Here is a 22,642-nt window from a genome sequence, read left to right as displayed (position 1 = left end):
GCTAAAATTAGTCAAAAATGCTGCAGTCGGAGGTGCTATTTTGTGCGAATTTTGTAATCGTTTGCAATATTCGAAGCTGTTCGAAAAGAGATTCGTTTTCCAAGCTTTCTCTTCGACACACAAGAATGATCAGAGTGTTGTCGAATCCAAAGACTTCGTTATCGTACTTTCATTGCCAAATATATCGCGTATGTACTGTTACGTTTTATGATTTCAATTTTATTATTAGCAGGCATCGATATGTATTTTGCGTCGCGCGTCCGTAAAGCGAGTAGGAAAGGAAAGAGAGCAACGCGTATTCATGCGTGTGACGCACCTTAATGTATTAACATGAGCCTGAATGTATGGCGCACGCAGTGACTTAGCGTTTTCAAATTTATTCGGAAGATCGAATCTACGCTTACGGTTCACGCGGATGCAAATGCGGGTCGGAGTGCACTTTGAATATAGATCGAGGTCGGAGGAGACGAGGAGAGCCGTTTCGAATGGCCTGCAGGAAGCGTAGCTTCCTATATTTCCTCGACGAAGTCCACTAACTCTTCGACAATTTTGAGTTACGGTGCCAAACCAAATAAGTAACGCTGGCGAGATTGACTATCCTGTGTCTTTCGCGAATTTTAGTCTTATTTTCTTTTTCGCGCGAAATCACGAAATTAATATTCGAATCACGTTTCTTTATCTTTTCAGCATCGACGAGATCAGGATACTATTGTTTTCCTTTAGTGCCATAAACTAAACATAGTCATATTTGTACATTAATATATTGTGCGATGTGTGGGAGAAAACAATTTGAATAAACATGTTTCTTTATTCGCTCGTTTCCTTTCCTTGTGAACATCACTTTTCTATTATTAATATTTCTCATGAGTAGATATTAATTAGCGCAACTGACGCTAATAATAATAATTCATTCCATATACATACATATACTTCATTTCTTTCACTGATTATTTAATTGAAATATTTCACATTTTCTTATTCATATAATTGAATAATAAAAATATATCAACTTAAAGTAGGATATTTATAAAAAAAAAACATACGTATAGCCTATATCACATTAATTATTAGAAGTGAGATTTACATACCGCGATAGAAATCACGTTTAATTAATAGTATTGTCATTCGGTCCTCCAAGTATCCAATAAAATACGAACGGTAGTTTCATGTCCACTTGTAAACCAGTAATATCTAGGCTCTGAAATAATTTATAAATATTTTAAGTTTAGTTGTATTGCTTTGTTTTAACTTACAGATATTTATCGCTATCAAGTGAAATATTTACCGATGTGAAAACGTCATATTTAAATCCAATTTCATTTTGATTTAGGAACACTCTGGAGACCTGCTGTTGTAATCCCAAAATCTGTACTTTTCCAAGAATTACCTCTTCGTTAAGGTAGCTTTTATCCATTTTTATATTCATTAAATGGGATTGGTTTGCAGTGAAAGACTGCCATAAATATTCTTTATTTTTTATAGTATCTGTAGATTAAAAAATATAATTAGTAGTCAAGATATAGTTCAATATAATTGTTTAACACAAATTATATTTTACCTAAGTTATCGCCATCGTCCCAATACAGCTCTCCGTTGGCATTTCCAGCTTCATCCAACGCTACTATTAATTCAAAATCATTCTTTCTGCTCTCCGTTGTCGTTACACCCGGTTTCTGCGCTGGAAGTATCGAGCCTCCACGAACCAATAACGGTATGGTGTCAATCGGTGCAGGTAGGGTATAATGTTTCCCGATCGAGAAGAAGGATTTAAGAGTATAATAATCGTACCAAAGACCACGCGGTACGTAAACAGCTATCTCAGTTTTATCCTGTGAAATATAAGTTACATGAATTAATTAAATTTAAAAGCATCTCAAATTATGTAAATAAAATGAACTGATGGCGTACTTCTTCGAGAACTGGATTGATCATAAGCGCACTTCCCCAAAGAAATTGCGTATCAATGTCGTAAGTCTGTCGGTCATCGGTAAACCTATATAATATTAATAACATTGATACGCGTGTTATTCGTAGTAGACAATAGATAAGACGGGTATACACAAGGTGTTGGATACGTACTCAAAGAACAATGGACGCGCCACTGTTTCCCCGAATTTATGTGCTCTAAAGAATAAGGTGTACAAATACGGTAGAAGTCGATAACGTATTCTGAGAGAATTTTTTGACGATTGTACCACTAAGTCGCCCATTGCAACTGGATCCTGCTCCTGTGTACGTATATAATTCATTTTACGTTATATTGGAAATATTTCAATAATTTTTACTATTAATCGATCAAGAGTATATCGGCACTCACAATTGTATCATCTGAATTATGATTTCGAGAAAATGGATAAAAAGCACCAAGTTGCATCCAGCGATTACACAACGCAGCGGTTGTGTTCCCGTCGAAACCGCAAATATCTGCGCCCACCATTGGAATTTGATAAAAATTGAGTGACAAAATGGCTGGAATGCTCATCTTCAGATCATGCCTGATAAAATGGTCCTTTAATTAATAAGTGAAGATAATATAATGATGTACATTAAGATAAGCTCTAATTACCATGATGAATAAACGTCACCCGTCCAATGACCCGCGTAATGACCATGTCCTACCCATGTCGAACGAGATATTATGAACGGTCTTTTTAATCTAATCTTCCTAAGGGCACTGCATACAAATTTGGTAGAATAAATTCTTGAGCTTTTTGAAAGAGTTAAAAGATTACAAATTGCTTTTTCTACTTACTAATTCGTGGCAATCGCTTGACTCGTCCCGTAAGTGTTGTGAAGATCATAGTGTGTGCCCAAATAATGTTTCGCATTCATGCAAAGAGTTTTTGTAGCGAGCAAATCGCCAATGACATGGGGGACATATTCGGGATAATCTAGATTATTATGCGCACAGCCGTTTTTATAACCATTGTAGAAATTGGACGGTTCGTTCATATCCTTAATGCGGGATTGAAACAATTTAAGTAATTTAGAAATCGAGTAATTCAAAAGTATCAAAATAATTTTTTAAATCAGTCGAGACTTACGATCCATGCACCGTCATACGCGAAACTGTTGTGCATATCGCCCATCATATTTGCATAGTAGATCATGGTTTTAGGGTTCGTGAAATCGGGCCATACTGTGGAAACGAAATTCCAGACTTTGCCGACGAAAGGCTTGTGTGAGATACCGTCTTTCACAAATATGTCTTCTTTTATTCCCTCATCATAAGGCAGATAAGAACCATTATCTTCGGAAGCAGATATGCCGGCGTCTATTAAGGGGATATAATGCATTCCTACCTGTAATAACAAAAATTATTGACATAAGCCAACTCTTGCCCATCGCATGATCTTTTATATTGATATACTATACCGAGTGAATCTCTTCCACAAACTTAGGCAAATCTCTGAATTTCTCTTTATTATATGTAAAATCATTATTTTTGTCCATATAATCCAGATCGTTCCATTGAGTATCCTATAAAATACAACATAATTCATGATAATGTATATCTTACATTTTGAAACATTTTATAATACAGCAGACATTACAAATGGGATTCCAGCCGCTCTCGTTCTGTTCCACACTGCTTTAGTATTTTCCAACGATCCATATCCAAACCTTAATGTACAAAGTATTAATATCCATGACGTCGAATATTATTTTGTATCAATATAATACCTGCATAAATGAAAACCGAGCGACCAATAGGGTGGCAAAAACGGTTTGCCTACGAGAATGGAATATTGTTTCACTACATCAGCTGGAGTCGGTCCCAGGAAAAAATAAATATCGAAAATACCGCCGATCGTTCTAAATGTTATAGCCGGTGTAGGCTGCAATATCACATCTAAAATATATGAAGTTATTTTGAATAAAATTATATATTGCATATTCGTTTTAGAATAAAAAAGAAACGTACCCATAGCGTTACTGTTTAGAAATAAAACTCCATGGGCCATTCCAGATTCCTCCATAACAATGTAAAACGGATGAGATCCATACAAATTTGCCTTTAAGTAAATAGAGAAGATATTATTTGCAATATGCAGAAACAATCCATTTGTTCTACGATAAAGTTAAGCAACATACGTTCTCCGTTGGCGGTTGATCTTTATTGAATAAAGTAAATGATTGCCAATTAGTATTTAATTTTAAGCTCGATCTATGCTCGCCAATGCCATAAATGTTGCTTGTTGGTAGCAATGAACTTATTTGTAAAAACTGGTCAGCAAATATGAAACCTCCAGTCCCAATTGAATTAAATCTGCAAGTAAAATATATTATAAAAATAATTTCAATGATAACTCTCATAACTTTAACGTATCAAAATTATGAAACTTTATCTTTACAAATCCTTTAAAATCTTACAGATAATATTCTGAATACAACATACAAAATAATTTATACTTACAATGTTGTGCCATCACTGATTCTATTGACTTTAAAACCAGGTTTTACGCCATCGCTATTAAATTCATATTTTGCGTCGGCAACTCGGTATAAAAATGGCTCCGGATCCGATCTAATTGGCCATGGTGGTTCGTATCGCGGTTTCAAGGGATCATATATCTGGAAAATTATTGTATTATTACAATGCGATAAAAAAAATTACGAGATTCTATAAATATTCATTATACCTTCACACGCAGAGTTGAACTGTCTACGCTTGTGGCTTCTACCTTCACAAGAGGCACATTATTCTTGTACACAGATTCCTTCTCTCGGCTGAGAAAGGCTAAGAAGTTGCTACCATCCTGACTGTGGTTAATAAATTTATACAGATTCCATCCCTCGGGGTAGTAACAATAAGGAATATACAATGGCACGTGCTTTTCACTTTTGTTCCTCGCAAGAGGATTCCAACAGCATCCTCTGTCTGTACAAGAGAGTTGCGACGCTCCATCCTCTGGGTGGCAATCGAAGCGCAATATTTCAGGAACATTAGTGCACTGCTTTAAACATATAAATAAATAATATAGTGACACAATAAACGCAAATATAAATAAGACATTAGTTGTTTTTCTTAAATTGTAACAGAGAAATTTAGATTTCGCTTACTTGAGCATTGTCAAAAGATGTGTTTTCTTCAGGTAGATTACTTTCTTTCTTCAAAGGCACTATTTTTCGATCATACGTTTCTTGTTCAATGTACATATCGGGTGTATCCACTAATACATGCTGATACCTTGTCTCCTCGATACTGTCGTTATTTATATTAATCATAAATTCCAGTTCCGCATTGTAACTACTCGTAGTAGTACGTAATGGGTTTATAATGAGGTATAATAATGGAAGAGTCGTGATGAGGCTGAAGAGTAACGTTATTATTAAACGTTTTATATTGCTACGCTTATCAAGATTCGACTCTTCCTTTTCATGTTTTTTCGTCGACGGCTTATGAGATTCATTTTTCGATGTTTTAGTCACGATGGTTTCAAATCCTCCTGCAATATTGTTTGAGTGATCTTTGATTACACTGTGGTATCCTGATTTTTCAGGAACATCCTGCCCAGGTGCCTTTACATCAGTCATGTCTCAAGTCGTTGGTCAAAACTGCTTCCACAAACAGTTTCCAGCGGGTTCTGCCTGAAAGCGATAAGGATATTAAAAGCATTTTATGCATGAGCGTACTTGTACAAAGTCATTACTGTCAGTCGAATGAATGTTTATGAAATAAATGTTTCTTTAACAAAGTCTAAATGTAAATAGACATGGGCTATTCTTGGACAGAACTTTTAAATTTTTTCATTTTGCCGGCAACGTTATCGTCCCGCAAGCATTTTTATTCTACACGAAGAGTATGCTGCAAAATATGTTCCATTCCATGGATGAGAACGCAATTTAATGAATTTAATATATATTATAAATATTTACATATAGATCATAACCTTCAAATTACCGAGATTACATGTATTCGCTGCACAAATACACACTAGGCTTCTGAAAACAAATATGTTCCACACTGCACGTGCCACTATGTGTGTGTGTGCGTCAAAGAGAACTTAGATTAAAATACTAATTATTCTCGAGCGGCTCGAGCAAAGAATCTTGCGCTCCGGACCGCTCGCCGCACTTTGCTCACTTTGCTGCTGGCTGCTGCGCATAATGCACATATGTGGCAGCTGATCTTTACATCGTGTGCGTTGATCTTTGCATCGTGTGCTTTTCATATGCGTCATCTCCGCTCAAATCTTTACCGAGTATCCCAATGAATATACTCTATATGATTAAAATAGCAAAATGGAAAACATTGTGCGAATTGCTGGCAAATGTGTTCTTTGTTGTCTCCCTGACTCTCCCTATTATATTATCAACATTTTCGCTTGTTAAGCTTGAATTATCAGGCAAACACTCGTCAGAAGAAGTTATCTCAGCGCTGACTCAGAATCAGTTTGATATGGCTATTATCAGTGTTTGTCAATTACTCAATGCATTTATCAAATTCTTGTATTATCGTTATGATAAAAGTACCCCTATTTTTTAAAACTATTGTTTAGCAAAGCAGACAGATAAGAAATTTTTCATTACTGCATCCTTGAACTTGTAAAAGTTAATCAAAGTAGCGCGAAGATTTAAAGTGCAAAATTATATTGGAACAGAGTGTATCTTTTTATTATAGATTTAATCAGCAATACAGGCGCATTTATGTATAAATTTTTGTACAAAAGATGTATTTTGTATTATTATTGAGAATTATTGAGACAGTTCTCTTTCTCTTCTTCACACTTTCGAACAATACCTGAAAACAAATTTTTTTTTATTTTATAAATCATGAAAAGACATTCAGATATTTTCTTATTCTCGAAATATGTTAAAATCTTACTCTTGCAAATTTCGTTTAAAGCATTAACGGTTGGCGAATCTGGCATTTCCGTCAGAAAATTTTTACCCTCGTCGCAACATCTGGCTAGCAATGGATCTAGAGGTATCGAGCCTAAGAATTCTACATTTAATTCGTTTGACATCGCCCGTGCACCGCCTGACGAAGCTGGGAATATTTCTGCGGTATTCTGTGTGCAAATACGTTTTATTAATTATATCCGTCCATCCTTCTCTTTCATCTCACTCAATCACCGTTCTCACCTTGCATTTAGGACATACGAAGATACTCATGTTCTCAACCACACCCAAAATTGGAATGTTCACTTTTCGGCAGAAGTCTATCTCCTTCCTGACATCTAAAAGGGCAACTTGCGGCGGTGTCGTGACAATTATGACACCCGTAATACCGGCTCCTTTGAGATATGATGTAGCTGACAAGTGTTCGTCTGATGTGCCAGGCGGTGTATCCAAAATGAGATAATCCAACCTACCCCAGTCAACTTCCGACAGGAACTGCCTGATCATACCTGAATATATATAGATACGTGTAAATTCGTATGTACATAATAATAGAAAAATCGACCAATATAATAAGAGCTATATAAAAGATGAGATCTTAAAAGCATACCATTCTTCTTTGGCCCTCTCCATATAACTGCGTCACTTGGACTGCTGAGCAAAAATCCAATCGACATCAGTGACAAGTTATCCTCGATATACTAGAACAAAATAATAATATGCAATGTTATGTAATAACTTATTGTTTTATCTCGGCATAGTAATTCTACTCATATAATTTACTTACTACAGGAGACCATCCTGATCCACTTTGGTGAACTTGTTCCCCTAGTACTCCCAGTACTCTTGGCTGCGACGGTCCGCAAATGTCGATGTCCAATACTCCCACCTAATAAGACACAAGATTTGAAATAAAATGTAAATTGTCAAATTTTAATATATATATCACAAAGAGTTTAATTAAGTTATACTTTGCACTTGTATATCTTTATTTATATTGATCTGAAATACTGAAAGAGAATGAGAACACTAAAAGTCTGGTAATCAATAAAGGACTGGCACCGGTTGATACGACATACATAGGCCATTAGTTGACTATAGATATTCTCCTTCTAAGGTTATTTCCTGCAAACTAGTGGCTGAGCATTCACCATGTACATTGAAAATCATATGGATGTACTTGGAATGGGCAGAAGAGTGAGTCATTACATTAAACTTGCTTTTACATTAACTTTATCACACACATGTGAGAATATTTATGTGACAGTAAAATATACAGCATTTATATTTTTGTTAGCATGGCATAACGCATAGTGTGTAACGTATAAGAAAAATTAGATGCAAATAGGTAAGAAAATTGAGTATTTTCAAACAAAATTTGTATCACGCACACATTATTTCCTTTTCATTTACGATTAGTTACATGCTTACATTTCTGTCAGGATTATTTGCCGCAAGACACCTGGATAGCAACGACGTCACAGTACTCTTGCCTACTCCACCCTTTCCTGAAAGCACTAGCAGCTTATTCCGCACCGAAGATAGCCTTTCTTTCACAAGTGCGATGCCAGGATCTGGCTGCTTGGTGGCTCCGGACGAGCACAGTGACTGATTCGGACATCCCGCACAAGCTGATGCTTTGCCAGCGTTCTCACTCTGGGTCCCAGGACAGTCTAAACATTTTAAAAGCCTCTTAGCATTTGTAGCACTTGGTAAATAATTATATGTAATAGATATGATTTGGCAGAAAAAGAGAAATGATGATTCACACATGATAACAGCAATATGGTAAAAATGACAGCTTATTATATTATTTTAGTCAGACACTGTCCAGTTGATATTTTTTAAATGTAAAACGTAAAGATTATACACTTCCTAAATAATATGAAGAAAAGTGTCAAAATTAAAATAGACAAGTGTTGAGTTAACCTAACCTTCAATTTGACATCCGTCACATTATAAACGTGATCTAATGTAAATAATATATTAATGATTAAGGGATCTTAATGAATATCGAGTTTACATATCTTGAATTAATTCGATTTACTTGCAACGTCGATCAAAATCAGATTTCGTATATACTCACGTTCGGGAGCTTCGCTAGGTACATCTGCCATGTTGAATCATTTAACTCTTTTCTGATATACATGTATTGATAAAAATATAAAAAATTGTTTTTTTTTTCGGAATTTTGTACTATTACATTTTTGATGTTATATCATACTATTATATTTTTTCTTTCAAAGAAAAATTTTTTACCACCACAATTAGAGAGACAGTTCAATTTCTTTTATAAATATTACCTATATTTGAAAAATATGACTCTTTTTAATGATCCTCCTCATCTCACAAATAATGTCTGATGCATTGCATAATAAATGCCTCTTTCATTACGTTATAATAATTATATTTTATAATCTGCAAATTTATTTGGAAAAAATAATTACGTGTAGTTAAAAAAAAATGTATCTTACATATTTTCAAGATTCAATCAAATAATATTACTTTTGTTATAAAAATAATTTTATAGTAGGAACATGCTGTGACACTAAATAAATTTATGATGTGAGATTTATAATTTAAACTCTTGGCAGATAAACCAAAAATTACTTTTATTTTTTACATCTACATATTTTACTTTTTAGCAATTGCAACCATGGAGTATAGCCGGAGGTTCAATATCTTACATGGAACCGATATTTCCGATTCGTATAAGTGACTATACTCGTACACACCATTTACTGCCATGGAGACCGAATGTCGGATTCGAGAATACAGAAGTTATCCCGTTGTAAGTAGGTTCAATATTTTCTCTTAGGATTAACTATAATTCACTTGCTTTATCATCACTGCTGTGGCAACAGCTGTAGAGATGTCGTTCTTTGAGCCCTTTATATAAAATGATATTGATTTAACAAACTGTTGTTATTCTGTACATTCGTATCTCCGCCGGTTCTCGGTAGATTCTTATCCTCCCCTTGAGTAAATACCTAGCAGAGATTTGGACAAGCATATAATGGATAAGCATATAATTAATCTATTATTCTTTTGCAGAGCTACAAAGTCGATATCGAGTTACGCGCTGGACGCGAGTAACAAGATGAGTACACGGCCGTTGAAATTTCCAAATCTGATCACGGGATATCAACGCAATCCCGTTCACGCATCGCAAGCCGCCCTTTACACGAGATACACGCCGCACGAATGGTTCCAGAAACAAGTGAAATACTACAACGAGGCAGATTCGCAGAGGCATTATTCCGAGAGGATGCGAAACGATGCTCTGAGAGTTATCAGGTGCAACAGCTTCCTGGGAACAATTTTTAAATTATGTCACGTATATGGATATTACGGTCAAAATATTTTTCAGAGATGCCGAGGAGAAGATACAGCATGGTCAGTACGATACCAGCCGAAGACTCGGCGAAAGGATAAACGACATTACTTTTTGGCGTAACGAGGTGGCAGCGGAACTGGAGAGAATGCTTCATGAAATCGAGAGACTCCACGATTGCCGTAGTGTCCTAGAAAAAGCAGCACGTGATATCGAAGGACCTTTGCGTATTGCAGAGGAGTGCCTGTATCACAGGGAGGCTAGAAAAGGTTTGTAGGATATCGCAAAGCTATTTCTAACGTGTATTTCATATTTCCGATAGTGTAAAGTTACAATAAATAATCTTATATTTTTCTTTAGGTACAGAATTGGTACATGACGAGTCGGAAAAGTGTTTACTGCGAGAAGTACAAAACTTGCGGACAAACCAGAAGAAATTAGAAGCCTGCTTGGACAAATGTAAGGATCAGGTAAGATGTACCTTAATTTGATATGATAGTGAAATTCCTATAGCTACTCGACGTAATTAAACAATTAATATTATTCTGTTTATAGTTACGAAATTGCAGGGCTTCGCAGAATCAACTAGAGTTGGATTTAAAGAATAAGGAGAGCGCCCTGGGCATAGACGCTGTTTGTCACCAACTGAACAATCACACTCAAGGATTACAATATTATTCTGGAATTGAGAAATACGATCCATGGTAATTTAATCACAGTATTTGTATAATTTTTAATATAATTATTATATTTATATATTTATCTTTAATAATAATTATATTTAACCGTTATCTTGTTCTTAGCGTTTCAGAACAAGAAACTTGGGCGGATGCGGTGAATAGGATAGTGCAAAGATCTCAAACGGAACGGAACAAGTCCTGTCAATTACGCACCACTGCCGAAAGTCTTGTCAACAAAGTCGCTCAGGAAATGTGGAACACTTGGAGTAACACCAATAACGCTTTAACCCATAGATCGTCTGAGTTACTTGAGGCTAAGAACAAGCTCCAACAGCATTTGCAAAAGGTATAAAACGTTATGCGCGCAGCCTTTTCGGAGTAAAACGCGAGTTGTGAAATATTACAGGTGCAACAGGAAATATTCGGCGTTGAGAAAAATTTGGAGTTAATGCGTAAAGCTATCGCGGACAAGAGTTACGCGACTAAAGTCGCACATACGAGGATGGAGGCGAGGATGCATCGTCCCGATATGGAATTATGTCGCGATTACGCTTATGCGAGGTATATATAGCTTTATAATGCGCCAGCAGCCGCCATAGATGAGACGTTATTTGAAAACACTATATTTATATTTCAGCCTTCAGAAAGAGATCGACGAAATAAATCATCAACTCGAGCGAATGCACAAGGCGCTGAAAGAACTCGAGAATCAACATCAAAAATTGCTGCGAACCCGAACCATGCTCGAACACGATCTCGCCCTTAAAATCGACGCGATATACATTGACAAAGAAAAGGTTTGCGGTCTTAGACGCGCGTATCCTGTTAACGCATTGTTTAGATTTTAAAAGTATATTCTCTGTTGATCCTCTATACACTGCCGTTTATGGGAATGTTCAGTCCCGTCATTTGGAATGCACTCCTAAAGGAATTTAGGCTACGTGATATTTCCACAATTCGAAGGGAGTTTGAAAAATATATATATATTAAATATTTATTCATTTGTACAATTGTAACTACTAGGGATAATTACGTTTTACTTTGTTAAGTGGCCTCTGGCGTAACTCGGTACAGGCAGATTAAATCCCGGTTTGGCCTCGAAAAATGTATAAGAGAGAACTATCTCGTCAACAAACTCCATCTTCGGATCCTCCGCGAATTCCGGATCAATGTAGAAGAACACCGGCATGTCAACCTTGATACATAAGAAATATAAGTTATACTGCACTGCCTAATTCAATTGTATAGATTATACAAATGTTCAGTATTTGTATCTTTGCTTTCTATTTCAGAATAGAAACTGGTACAAAGATAAATATAACTACAACTGTCGTTGAATACATAAAAAGCTCGACTTTCACTTTCGAATTATTATTTTATATATTATCAACTTACTTGTTCGTGCGGGTTAAGCATCTGTTCCTCGAAACAGAAGCATTGTATTTTATTGAAGTACTGTCCTACTTCGAAAGGTAAAACGTTATACGTGGATATTCCTACAATCTGGTTATTCGTCGGATTTGTGGCCGTGTAAAACGCCAAAGCCGTCTCTCCAGGAATAACCGTAATCTCTCTCTGCTGCGGCTTGAAGTTCCACTGCATCGACGACGCCACATCGGCATTGAACTTAATCTTGATCTTTCTGCTTTTGACAGGTGACATCGCGGTCACTTTACTAGCGTCATGACCGGTCGATACTGTTCCGCCGTAACTATATGACTGTAGAACAAAAGGAAAAACTCGATGAAGAACAGATCCACGTGTATTGATACCGACATTGTGTCATATATAAACGACATTGAATTTATCGATGTCAGATGAGACCGAACTCAAGTTAAGGCATAAAATTGAGAGAAGAATCGCACCTGGCAGAACATTCTGTACAAAGGCACCGCGGAGTAACTTAAACCAACTACCAGAACTCCGACTCCGGCCCAGTAAAAGGCAGTGGAGCGCAATTTCTTTTTTAACGCGCCGTCCGAATGGTCTTTCATTAAATTTCGCGACACGCCGGTGTATATCTGCCTCGCGCAGGCCCGCGTCGACAGTCGGCAAACGTTGAGGTACATCTCTCGCGAATTTCTCCACCGCTGTCCCGTCAAATCCAAGGGAGCCGACGACTAACCTAAACGCGGCTGAACTTTGATGTATCGCGCCGTTTGAAATTAAACTCTCCCCGGGACCATGACGACGTCAAAGAATGGGGAAACGAGAACAGTTTTCCCGGCGATACATGCGTGTCCGATTGACACTTCCAGGCTCTTGGATAAAATCTTGGGTATGACAGCATGCACCGCCGCGCGCCATGCGAGACTCCATATTGCCCGACCTGAAAGTGAACATGTGCCCGCACTGCCCGCTGCCCGCGTTTTGAGTGGCCGTCAACTGGCGCCCCCATGCGCGCAAAACGTCTACCGTTGAACTACGTAGCCATTATGTAGTACGCGAATGTGTATCCAACGAGTAACACGCTTATGTCCAAGGCGTCCAAGCTGTCTTCGATTCTGTCTCACACAGCGTCCCGAAATGCCTTCCTTTGAGAAATCAACGATTACAGTACGTTAAGCTCGTTATGGAACACTATAGTCTCGAAATATTCAGCGCTCTGTGAAATTATGTAGGCGCGTTTCACACCTTCGTCAATTTACGTACGTCCGACGCCTTTTCCTCTTTTTTTCATCTTTATGAATGTACTTTACACGATCGCGCATGTAATTAACTGAAAGAAAGTATCTTTGCACGCTTTCGAGTTACGCTTAGTGGAAAATTCGTCACTGGATACGGTTTTTTCGTGTCGTCGAGTTGCGGAGCGTGCGACAGTTTCGAGCTTCGTGCGATCGTAGTGTTACTCGCGCGATGGATTTTTTCATAAATGGATTATGCTGGCAAATTGAGCGATATCCCGTGTATGCCTACGATGGAAATTAGCAATAATCGCTATTGTTTCTACACCGGCCATTATCACTATTTATAGTTGTATTATCGATTAGAAGCACAAAATCGCTACAATTATATAAGAGTCATTCGATTATATCCAGGACTTTGATTGCATATTGAGAGTAAAGCATAAAAATATGCGTATTAGGCAACTATCGTCGAATTATATGTACTTTCTTCTCCTTTTTTCGATGCGATGTAGAGTCAAATATATTTATTGTATCCCATATTTAAAGCTGAATATGCAAAAAAAAATATATATATAACCCGCTTTCTTTTATTTTTATGTTTACTGTTGCTTAACTATTGTTTGTTATATAACGTAAAAAAGATAGAAAAACCCGATAGTAATGCTACCGTACAAATTTAGAAAAAATGGAATAAAATTTATATTTACATATAAATATTTAAAAATGCGCAGATACCAAACCTGGATGAGCCCGAAGAGATCCGACTGGAACCGTCGTGTGGGATGGCTCGAGGTAGTGAACTGACAATGAGACTATGCAGTTAAGTGTTCATAAAAAGTAAATTTATTTCGTACATATGCTTTTTGTGAAATTCGATTTGTAATTTCTTTCCAACAACCATGTTGGTGATGCAATATAGATTACATTTGTGATAACAATCGATTTTCTATCAGGAAATCGAGTTCAGGATCGTAACCCTTAACTAGTACAACTATTTCTCGAAAAATAAATTTAAAAGCAATTAAATTTTATATTACTAAATCGAGTAACGTGCGTGTTGTAAACTTTAATGAATTTTACCAAAATTTCATTCCATATTTCTTTATAAAAAATAGATTGTTTTTAATCGCGCATTTAATACGTAAAGCAGATAAAAGATTAAGAGACAATTTAGAACGCAGGAAACTGCACAAATCGAGCAAGTTGTGAAAAATCAAGAATATAGTTAAGGGGTAACGATTATTATATTACAAATTATATATTCTGCAAATAGGAAAAATTAATAATCGCGCGACAGATAGTTTCAGTCCGTAAAATATAATTTACGGGATGTACCATAAAAACTTAACGATAAATGCTTTTCGTGGACTTAATATTATTTTACAGAACTTTCATATATTGTATTACGTACAACGCAAACACCGTTCTCGATGAAAAAAAGCATTTAAATGCCCGCTTAAAAATGTTTCTATGATTTCAACCAAAGTTTTCTTAACTGTTTTCTTTTCCTGATTTTTGGTAAACCGTACATCGAGAGACGTTGGCGATTATACAATCACACAAAGCATATAACTGTTTAATTATTCGAGAATATCTAATTAAAAGCTAGGTTCTTTAGGATTATTATAAATGTGTTACACATTATAAGTATATCGCGTATCTCACTTATTTTATTGAAAAACTATAATACTCGAAATCTCAAACGTAAGGACTAGAGCGTATATTTGGCACGATCAAGAGGTATTTGCAATCGTTTTCTAATGATGTACTTTCTGCATCGATCATTCTGGCCCGTTAGAGTACAAAATTCATGGAAAAGCGCAACGATACGATTTACTTATTCATTTTATTCTTCGTTAACGGAGTTAAAACAAATAAATGTTCAAACTGCTTTTTGTATAAAAAATTAATAAGATGCAATATTATAAGAAATTGTATAATTAAAAATTTCTGAATTAAATGCAAAGGCAGTACACTGAGAAAAAAATTTCTGCATTTTAGTAAATAGTTTGCATACCAACTGTGACTCCATTTACTAAAATGAAGAAAATTTTCCTCTTTATTAGTATATGTGTATTCTTGTGAGAAAAAATATACTAATAAAAAGGTAAATTTTCTTTATTTTAATAAATAGAGTCAGTTTGTATGCAAACTAATATTTACTAAAATGCAGAAAAATTTTTTCTCAGTGTAGAATAAAGAAGAGAAGCAGCTTTAAAACAGATCGTTTTACAATCTCGTTTCCATGAATTTTGTTTCTCTATAATAATGTCGTAACGGGCCAACCTCTCCACATTTAATTATTACATGGAGTTTTCCTCCCAAAAGTTGAGACGGATTTAATTACGGCCATCTGTTTTTATATACATTCGGTATGGTAAATATCTAAATTTACGGATGCACCATTGCAACTCGTTGTTGTGTCGGACACTTTTTGTATCCAACTGTGGCTGTTACACGACGAGCATTTGCATCCAAGCACTTGGACACACCGCATCATATAAAACCCGCTATAAATTACTACTTCCTTTGGCACGAGTTCGATAATTATACGCGTCGCGAACATCGAAAATACAGTAATTTCCAAAGCTATTCTTCATTTACATCTGTGTTAAATGTTCCGCAATACCCTTAGCGTTTTCAAAAGGTCATGGTTCTGGCACTATAGACTAAATAGTTAATCCTAATAGCGATACTTAAGTATACGTGCTGTGAAATATTCCTAATGGCGTTTTTCTTTCTTTGCACTATTGGTGTTTGCTATTTATTTCTCAAATCGTGCAATTACATATTTCTAGGTCAACGTTTTTGGTGAATCTCACAATGGAGTTTAGGTACTTTGAATTCGAAAGATTAGATTCCTCCGTCGTCGATAGCTTAAACAATGTCGCTTACGCTTTGCAGAATAATATTCAAAGTTAACGCAAAGTACCAAGTTCTTTCGCAATCCTGCTACTACCGCAAAATGCTTTAGCTTGAATCCTTTTATGTATAACGAACATATATGTCTAACAAAATTACATTACGTTTAAAGAGTCATAAGCAATATATTTCTAAAATTGCACCATTCCATTAGACAACCTTACAGCGCGGAAGTACGGTAAATAATAGCTTTCAGTACTTTTTGGTACTCAAAGGATCACAGATTGCGTCGCTGTCGACCGACCGGCGAATAAATAATTCGATAAACGCACGTACGATCGAATAAACAAATAAAGTGACCGGATAAAAGGGGTTGGAGGCGCGAGCGATTTTTCGTTGGAAGGGTGACGTTCTCAGTTGCGCGATTCGTAGCCGCAATTGGCGTAGAGGTGGATCCTCTGATGGTCCCGCAGGTGGTGACGGTGCTTGAATCGCTTCTTGCAATTCCCGCACTGAAATCTTGGCCCGACCCCGCACTCGAGGCGCAAATGCCTCGTCAGGTTGCACTTGTGCGAGTAAGTGCGGCCGCATTTCGGGCAAAGAAACGGCGGCCCGTCCTCCGCGTCCTTCAATCGCTTCCAAACTGAAACATTCGTCGGAAAGGATACAATAAGACATACACGCAGTCACTCTCTTTCTCTCTCGCGTGCTTTCGCGAGCGAACGTATATGAAAATTAGAAGCGTTAGGCGGCTAAATAACGAAAACATCGAGTATACGTATAGCAAGTCATGCCGCAAGTCAGGGCGTTCATCACACAGACTTCTCTTTTTGAGTAAGATCTCACTCCTCGTTCTTGTATACGCACGCTTAGTCCTGCATCGCGGCGTCTCTCGCAGCTTCTAATCTCTAAACTACATGCATTTGCGAAGCGGGTGGTTCTCCATGAATTGTGATCTTTTGATAATTTTGTGTGTGATGAACTGTATTGTGCTACGCATCGCATTTTCACAACAAAAACTTATCTCTGCAACAGATATAATTTCCTATATATGATGTATATCGGGGATAGACAAACGATCATCGGAATTTATTTGCTATATCCTGCAATAGCTTTATTATTGTTTTATTTATTTTTATCTTGTACATTTTGTAAAAAAGAAACTTAATGAAACTTAATTTTTAAAATATGAAAATATACGGTTCTTTATGTAATATATATTTTAAATATTTTTTTCAGTATCAACCGTGAGTTTTGTCCATCTCCGATTTAAAATATTACTGCTACATGCATTTAACAATTATCTACGTCTCATTTTTATGTATAATACGCACAATAATAAATGTTAAAAAAAATATAATAATGACATGATTGACAGTATTGATCGAACTATCGTAAATTACTCTAGAAAGGTCTCGCAAAAAATCACGCATTAGCAACTAATTCGTGAAAAAGTTCGAAGATTGACATTTGAACATTCGTATCGTTATCGAATAATAATAAAATGCAATGGGAAGTTAGTGTGTAGGGCCATATCTAAATATTAACAAAATTCTGTGGATTACAAAATATGCGTGTTTATTTTTACTGCAGTTACATAATAATTCATGTAAACATGTTTATATATACCCGCATTTGTACATAAATTTTAAGTCTTTATGCGGGTATATCTGACAAACAGAGCTTGTTACGTGCAAAGGCGCGTTGCATGTTACAGACTCTCCCCTACGTAAATTTATAGAATCTCTGTCGAATTATATGTATATGTATATATAATGTATATTATTATTTATATGATATATATATATACATACATATGTATTATTCAGACTATTCGTTTCGTTGGCACTGCTATTTATTTCCTTACTAATTCTAAAAATATAGGCGCCTATGCTTATCACTGTCTACTGCCGCACTCAACACGCAATGGAAATACACAGCATAAATTTTTGTTATTATATCTCGCATTTACTATAAACTAATAATAATAATTTTTCACTCGTATACATTACATACGTTATAGTTGCACTAGCATTTTGCGCATTTGACAATCACAGTTTATTTCTGATTATAGACAGAGGACTTTAACACTCTAAAGTAATTGTTTTCATTCTTGGCAAACAGACCAGAAATATATGTGAGCAGATATATAAGACGTCTCGAAGACAAGCATTGCGTTTCTTCTGAAAAATTAATTTAAATTAATTTAATTTAATTTAATTTTCACGCGAGATACGTATGCATTTTTCTCGTGGACGTCTTATATACAATGGATTAAGTTATTTACCAGTTTATTACCATCTGTATCTAACTATAATAGACTTAACGCTATGTTTAATGGCAGAAACGCAGTCTAAGTTTGAACATTATTCATAGTCTGCCGTTGAGACAATAAAAATTGCTTGGATAGAAAATCATTATGGCAGTGGATCAGTCTGTAAACGATAATGTAAAATTTTCTCCGCGATACCGCTAATAATAAATTTAACAAAAACAAAAAATATATAATTAATTTGACTCATTTAACATACAATTAATTGATTAAAATTAATGAATTAATACTTAATCAATTAATAACTAAAGATTTACAAGAATCTCATTTAATATAAATAATTTGTAGAATATTTAACTATATACACATATATACTATACAATTTATACATATATATATATATATATATATATATATATATATATATATATATATATATATAATATATATAAAATATATATATATGTCTGCAGGATTTAAAAACTAATGGTAAAGTTTGAACACACGTACATAAAAATTACTGGCTTCAACGATACTAATAAACTTACTGATATTGAGTCTTACGTTTATGGAATCGTTCGTTAATTATAACGATTTGATTAGATATCATAATTGCGCTCAAAAAATTGCAAACCTAATTAGAACAGCCAACAAAAAGGCATCTTGTTTACTAATCTTTGTAGTAACTTTGTTATTATTTTGTAAAACAGAGACTAAAGTCAGGGGTTTCGCCTTAATAAGAATTCCTTGTAACTATTTCTCGCAACTTTTGGCAGTTTTGACTGAGAATATCTAAAATAATACGTTAACGTTTCTTTAGATAGATCAGGCACAGGTCTTGATCTTACGTATTCTTATACATAAGTATATTCTATCTTACATACTCTTTGGGAGACTTTGTAATTATATATCAAAGCTGTTTAATTAATTGGTCGCTCGTTTGTGTGACATCACAAGTTAGACAACTTTGCTATATACGAGTCAAATACATCCTTAAAGTGTACTTGCACTTAAAATACTTAATATTGTATTTATATTATATAACTCTCTCCTCAATTAATGAAGAATAACTCAATTAAGATCTATGAATAAAGCTTAATCGTGCTATTTTCTTTGTGTTGATACAAATCAATTGTATCTGTTATATGAGTCATCTGTTAACTCTATAGTTGTATATATTTGCATTTTCTGAATGTTTATTGTCCATAATTAATCACAAAGTGATGTTTACGCGTAAGAGAAACGAACAGGATGCTTTTTCTTCTCAAAGTCCAAAGAAACTAACAGAATTAAAAGTAACATTAAGCCCAAAAAGTTAATAATTCTTTTGAGACATAGTATCCACAAATAGCTTAGTGAACAAACTATTCAACAAAAAAAAAAAAGAATCAGTCTGTCAGAATCTTAGGCCGGTATTTATAGTCAGATCTTATATTTAATATCGTCTTAAGTCCGGTCAAAAGCAGTCTTAAGACTCCGTTCAACCAATAAAATGACCATATTAGCATCTAAATTTTCATCATTACTTAAGACGGTCTCGAAATAAGATCCGACTATGAATACCGCCCAGAGAGTTCTGAGTCTTGATTCAATTCGACAAACGTATTTCAAACCGCGCGTGATTTTTGTACCGTTTTGAAAGTTCACGAAAACTTTAACAGCGCGTTCTCCCCGCGTAACATTCAATGGCAGCGAGCGGTCTCAAGGCTTCTGATGAATTCTCATATGTAATAGCAGATTATGCTTGTGCTTCGACTTCTTGTGGCAGATGGGACATTCGAATTGCGGCTCTACGCCGCACTCGAATCTCATGTGTCTGTTCAGCGAGTGCGGCCTCGTGTAGGCGTTACCGCAACGCGGACAATAGTGGTCGCGATTACCCGCCGCGGTTACCTGGTTGCTATTGACTTCCGTCAGCGGTTGGTCGTTTTGCATCTTCTCGACGGCGACGTTACCGGGACAGACGCTCGTCAGATTAACTGCCGTTCTCGTGGTCGTCTCCTTCGTCAATTGGTTCTCCGCCATCAGTTGTAGATACAGCGTCTGGTACCGATAGTACCATTCGATTGGCGAGTACTTCCGCTCTAGAAAACACACAAGAGAGTCAGTACAGCTTCGCTAGAGATCGTCGCGCCCTTTTGCCGTAGGGATTGGCGACCACGATTTAGCTTAGAAGGAATTATCACGGGATCACGACAAAGACACGGACATACACAGCATGAGTTGAGTTACACGTAGCCATTCACCATAAAAGCGACTAACAAGGCGCCCTCGATGTCTGGGATTTTTCACGGGATTGTAGGATCTCTTTTGCGCAAGAGGAGGGAGAAAAATTGTTCTCTTTTTCTTGGAACGCGATTTCGATACATCTAATGTAGACGGAATTACATTTTCTTTTCACGTTAAAAATATTTTCCTTCGCCTGCTGCATTATTCGCACTACACATGAAAATGTTAATGGAAATTACAAATTTTATTACGTCGGTCGAGTATATAACGGAACATGTAATTAAAATTTAATTAATCCGTTTCGTTCTGATTATAAAATGTTTGTAACAAGATCAATGTAAATAAAGTTTATCGATATGATATCAGATACGAAATTACTGTGACTAATTAAAACAAACAATAAATGAGAGAGTTAAATTACGATAATAGAAAACTTGGAAAATATATAATAAAATTCCGATTATTGTCGCTAAAAGTATTATGGGAGAAGTAGAAGAATATTTCTTTCAAAAATTATATCTGGTATAATTTTTATATTCATAACTTTATTACTTGTTAATTAGACCATATTTTAATCTATAATAATTAATAATTAACATATATACTAATAGTATTTTTAACGTACATTAAATGATAAAGCACAAAATAATAACTTATTGTTTCGCAGTTTTCAGAAACTAAACCAAATCTTATAACTTTTAATAAATTTTAAATTTCAATAATGAATAAAATATAATAATATTGGAAAAGTTTAAAGCAAGTTCAATATAGAAATAACTTGTAATGATTCCTAATTATTTCATTACATTTGACTTTTTGTGGAACACAGTAAGACGAGAGATCATAATGTCCGTTCTCGTAACGAATCGTTAATAAATAAATAATTTCTAATATATTTCCTTATCATCATCTAACTTACAAACGGAAAATGTCCTCGAGAGCAAATGTCATTTTTCGAAAAATCTATCTTTAACGACATATTGCTGATAAATCGAGCTTTGATCACAAATATTTTGACCGTCCGTTACGAGACGTCACGACTCACAGAGCTTAAATCAGGTCACGTTCTTTTAATTCGCGAACTTTTTTCCTTCGAAAAAATCACACGTCCATATATAGAGAAAAATCACCCGCCCCGGTGATGCGCGGTGATATGGTTCCGTAATTCGTATCGATACTTGAACTTCCGATCGCACGCGTGACAGGAGAACTTCTTCTCCTTGTTGCCGCAGTCCACTCTCTGGTGCCTCTTCAGGCTGTCCAGCCATTTGTATTTCTTGCCGCAATTGGTGCAAACGTAGTGGGTCTGTAGCATCGGCGCGTAGGAGTCCCCGCCGTACACCGGGACAGCCGAATAATCGCCGCCGGGCCCTAAAGTGTCGTGCATCTTCGACGGCGAGTACGACTTGCTCGGGAACGGAAGGGACTCCTGGCTGTCCTGGCCGATGCTGCGCGCCTTCCGCTCCAGCATCCACAGGGCGTCGTATTCCTCCAGCTGCAGGTCCTCTCCTGCGGCAATAAAGCAGAGCGCCGGAGATTAGGTGACGTCCGAATCCTTTAAAACAGGGTCGTAGATACCAAGAGATCGCGTCGCGTCGCAGCCATTTGATTTGATATCGAGGCCAAGTGCGAGTGAACGGCATGCAACGTTATCAAGAAGCTCAAAGTAGATAATCGAGGTAGATAAGGGCATCTCTGTTACGCTGACGAAACGCTTTAGTAATTTGTTCTGTAATGTAGAATTCAAAATTATGGAACGAGTTATTCCCATAATAATTATCTCATTAATTCT

The 22,642-nt window shown here is 36.0% G+C and overlaps 6 protein-coding genes across 13 annotated transcripts; 1 reads left to right on the top strand and 5 right to left on the bottom strand.

Moving 5' to 3' along the window:
• Window positions 1-996: 996 nt before the first annotated feature.
• On the bottom strand, window positions 997-6,256 carry LOC112452544 (lysosomal alpha-glucosidase-like). 5 transcript variants are annotated; one of them, XM_025012818.1, is made up of 18 exons: window positions 5,881-6,256; window positions 5,065-5,592; window positions 4,644-4,958; window positions 4,418-4,575; window positions 4,096-4,270; window positions 3,926-4,016; window positions 3,685-3,853; window positions 3,555-3,624; window positions 3,376-3,480; window positions 3,045-3,302; window positions 2,753-2,955; window positions 2,567-2,674; window positions 2,318-2,495; window positions 2,080-2,228; window positions 1,909-1,993; window positions 1,559-1,829; window positions 1,286-1,485; window positions 997-1,198 (listed from the first exon to the last, which is right to left on the bottom strand). In XM_025012818.1, exons 2-18 carry the CDS (start codon window positions 5,536-5,538, stop codon window positions 1,106-1,108), a joined length of 3,102 nt encoding a protein of 1,033 aa, XP_024868586.1. In that variant the 5' UTR covers window positions 5,539-5,592; window positions 5,881-6,256; the 3' UTR covers window positions 997-1,105. The 5 variants fall into 5 exon arrangements, with proteins under 5 accessions (XP_024868586.1, XP_024868584.1, XP_024868588.1 ...); XM_025012816.1 differs by having other exon boundaries at window positions 5,895-6,256; XM_025012820.1 differs by having other exon boundaries at window positions 4,644-4,955; window positions 5,895-6,256.
• A 433-nt stretch (window positions 6,257-6,689) lies between these two features.
• Window positions 6,690-9,014, bottom strand: LOC112452551 (cytosolic Fe-S cluster assembly factor NUBP1 homolog). Its single transcript, XM_025012829.1, has 7 exons — window positions 8,933-9,014; window positions 8,278-8,519; window positions 7,634-7,735; window positions 7,457-7,547; window positions 7,090-7,355; window positions 6,830-7,016; window positions 6,690-6,745 (listed from the first exon to the last, which is right to left on the bottom strand). The coding sequence occupies exons 1-7, from the start codon at window positions 8,961-8,963 to the stop codon at window positions 6,690-6,692; spliced, it is 975 nt and encodes a 324-aa protein (XP_024868597.1). The 5' UTR covers window positions 8,964-9,014.
• Window positions 7,767-11,738, top strand: LOC112452550 (tektin-3-like). Of its 4 annotated transcripts, none has more exons than XM_025012825.1 (9): window positions 7,767-8,043; window positions 9,492-9,637; window positions 9,901-10,143; window positions 10,217-10,449; window positions 10,541-10,650; window positions 10,736-10,884; window positions 10,984-11,206; window positions 11,267-11,421; window positions 11,498-11,738. In XM_025012825.1, exons 1-9 carry the CDS (start codon window positions 7,999-8,001, stop codon window positions 11,706-11,708), a joined length of 1,515 nt encoding a protein of 504 aa, XP_024868593.1. In that variant the 5' UTR covers window positions 7,767-7,998; the 3' UTR covers window positions 11,709-11,738. The 4 variants fall into 4 exon arrangements, with proteins under 4 accessions (XP_024868593.1, XP_024868595.1, XP_024868596.1 ...); XM_025012827.1 differs by lacking the exon at window positions 7,767-8,043 and adding an exon at window positions 8,473-8,558; XM_025012826.1 differs by lacking the exon at window positions 7,767-8,043 and adding an exon at window positions 8,508-8,634.
• Window positions 11,739-11,827: 89 nt separating this feature from the next.
• On the bottom strand, window positions 11,828-13,179 carry LOC112452552 (cytochrome c oxidase assembly protein COX11, mitochondrial). The gene is made up of 3 exons (XM_025012830.1): window positions 12,726-13,179; window positions 12,256-12,579; window positions 11,828-12,055 (listed from the first exon to the last, which is right to left on the bottom strand). Exons 1-3 carry the CDS (start codon window positions 12,927-12,929, stop codon window positions 11,897-11,899), a joined length of 687 nt encoding a protein of 228 aa, XP_024868598.1. The 5' UTR covers window positions 12,930-13,179; the 3' UTR covers window positions 11,828-11,896.
• A 5,915-nt stretch (window positions 13,180-19,094) lies between these two features.
• On the bottom strand, window positions 19,095-21,200 carry LOC112452555 (zinc finger protein 2-like). The gene has a single exon (XM_025012832.1). The coding sequence runs from the start codon at window positions 20,644-20,646 to the stop codon at window positions 20,323-20,325; it is 324 nt and encodes a 107-aa protein (XP_024868600.1). The 5' UTR covers window positions 20,647-21,200; the 3' UTR covers window positions 19,095-20,322.
• A 298-nt stretch (window positions 21,201-21,498) lies between these two features.
• Window positions 21,499-22,636, bottom strand: LOC112452559 (zinc finger E-box-binding homeobox 2-like). Its single transcript, XM_025012840.1, has 2 exons — window positions 22,429-22,636; window positions 21,499-22,359 (listed from the first exon to the last, which is right to left on the bottom strand). Exons 1-2 carry the CDS (start codon window positions 22,619-22,621, stop codon window positions 21,977-21,979), a joined length of 576 nt encoding a protein of 191 aa, XP_024868608.1. The 5' UTR covers window positions 22,622-22,636; the 3' UTR covers window positions 21,499-21,976.
• Between the last annotated feature and the right edge of the window lie 6 nt (window positions 22,637-22,642).

Source organism: Temnothorax curvispinosus, unplaced genomic scaffold (genome assembly GCF_003070985.1).
Source record: "Temnothorax curvispinosus isolate PA1 unplaced genomic scaffold, ASM307098v1 QBEX01003445.1, whole genome shotgun sequence".
NCBI lineage: Eukaryota > Metazoa > Arthropoda > Insecta > Hymenoptera > Formicidae > Temnothorax > Temnothorax curvispinosus.
The sequence above is the reverse complement of the archived record's forward strand: the minus strand, read 5'-3'. Positions and strand labels throughout refer to the sequence as shown.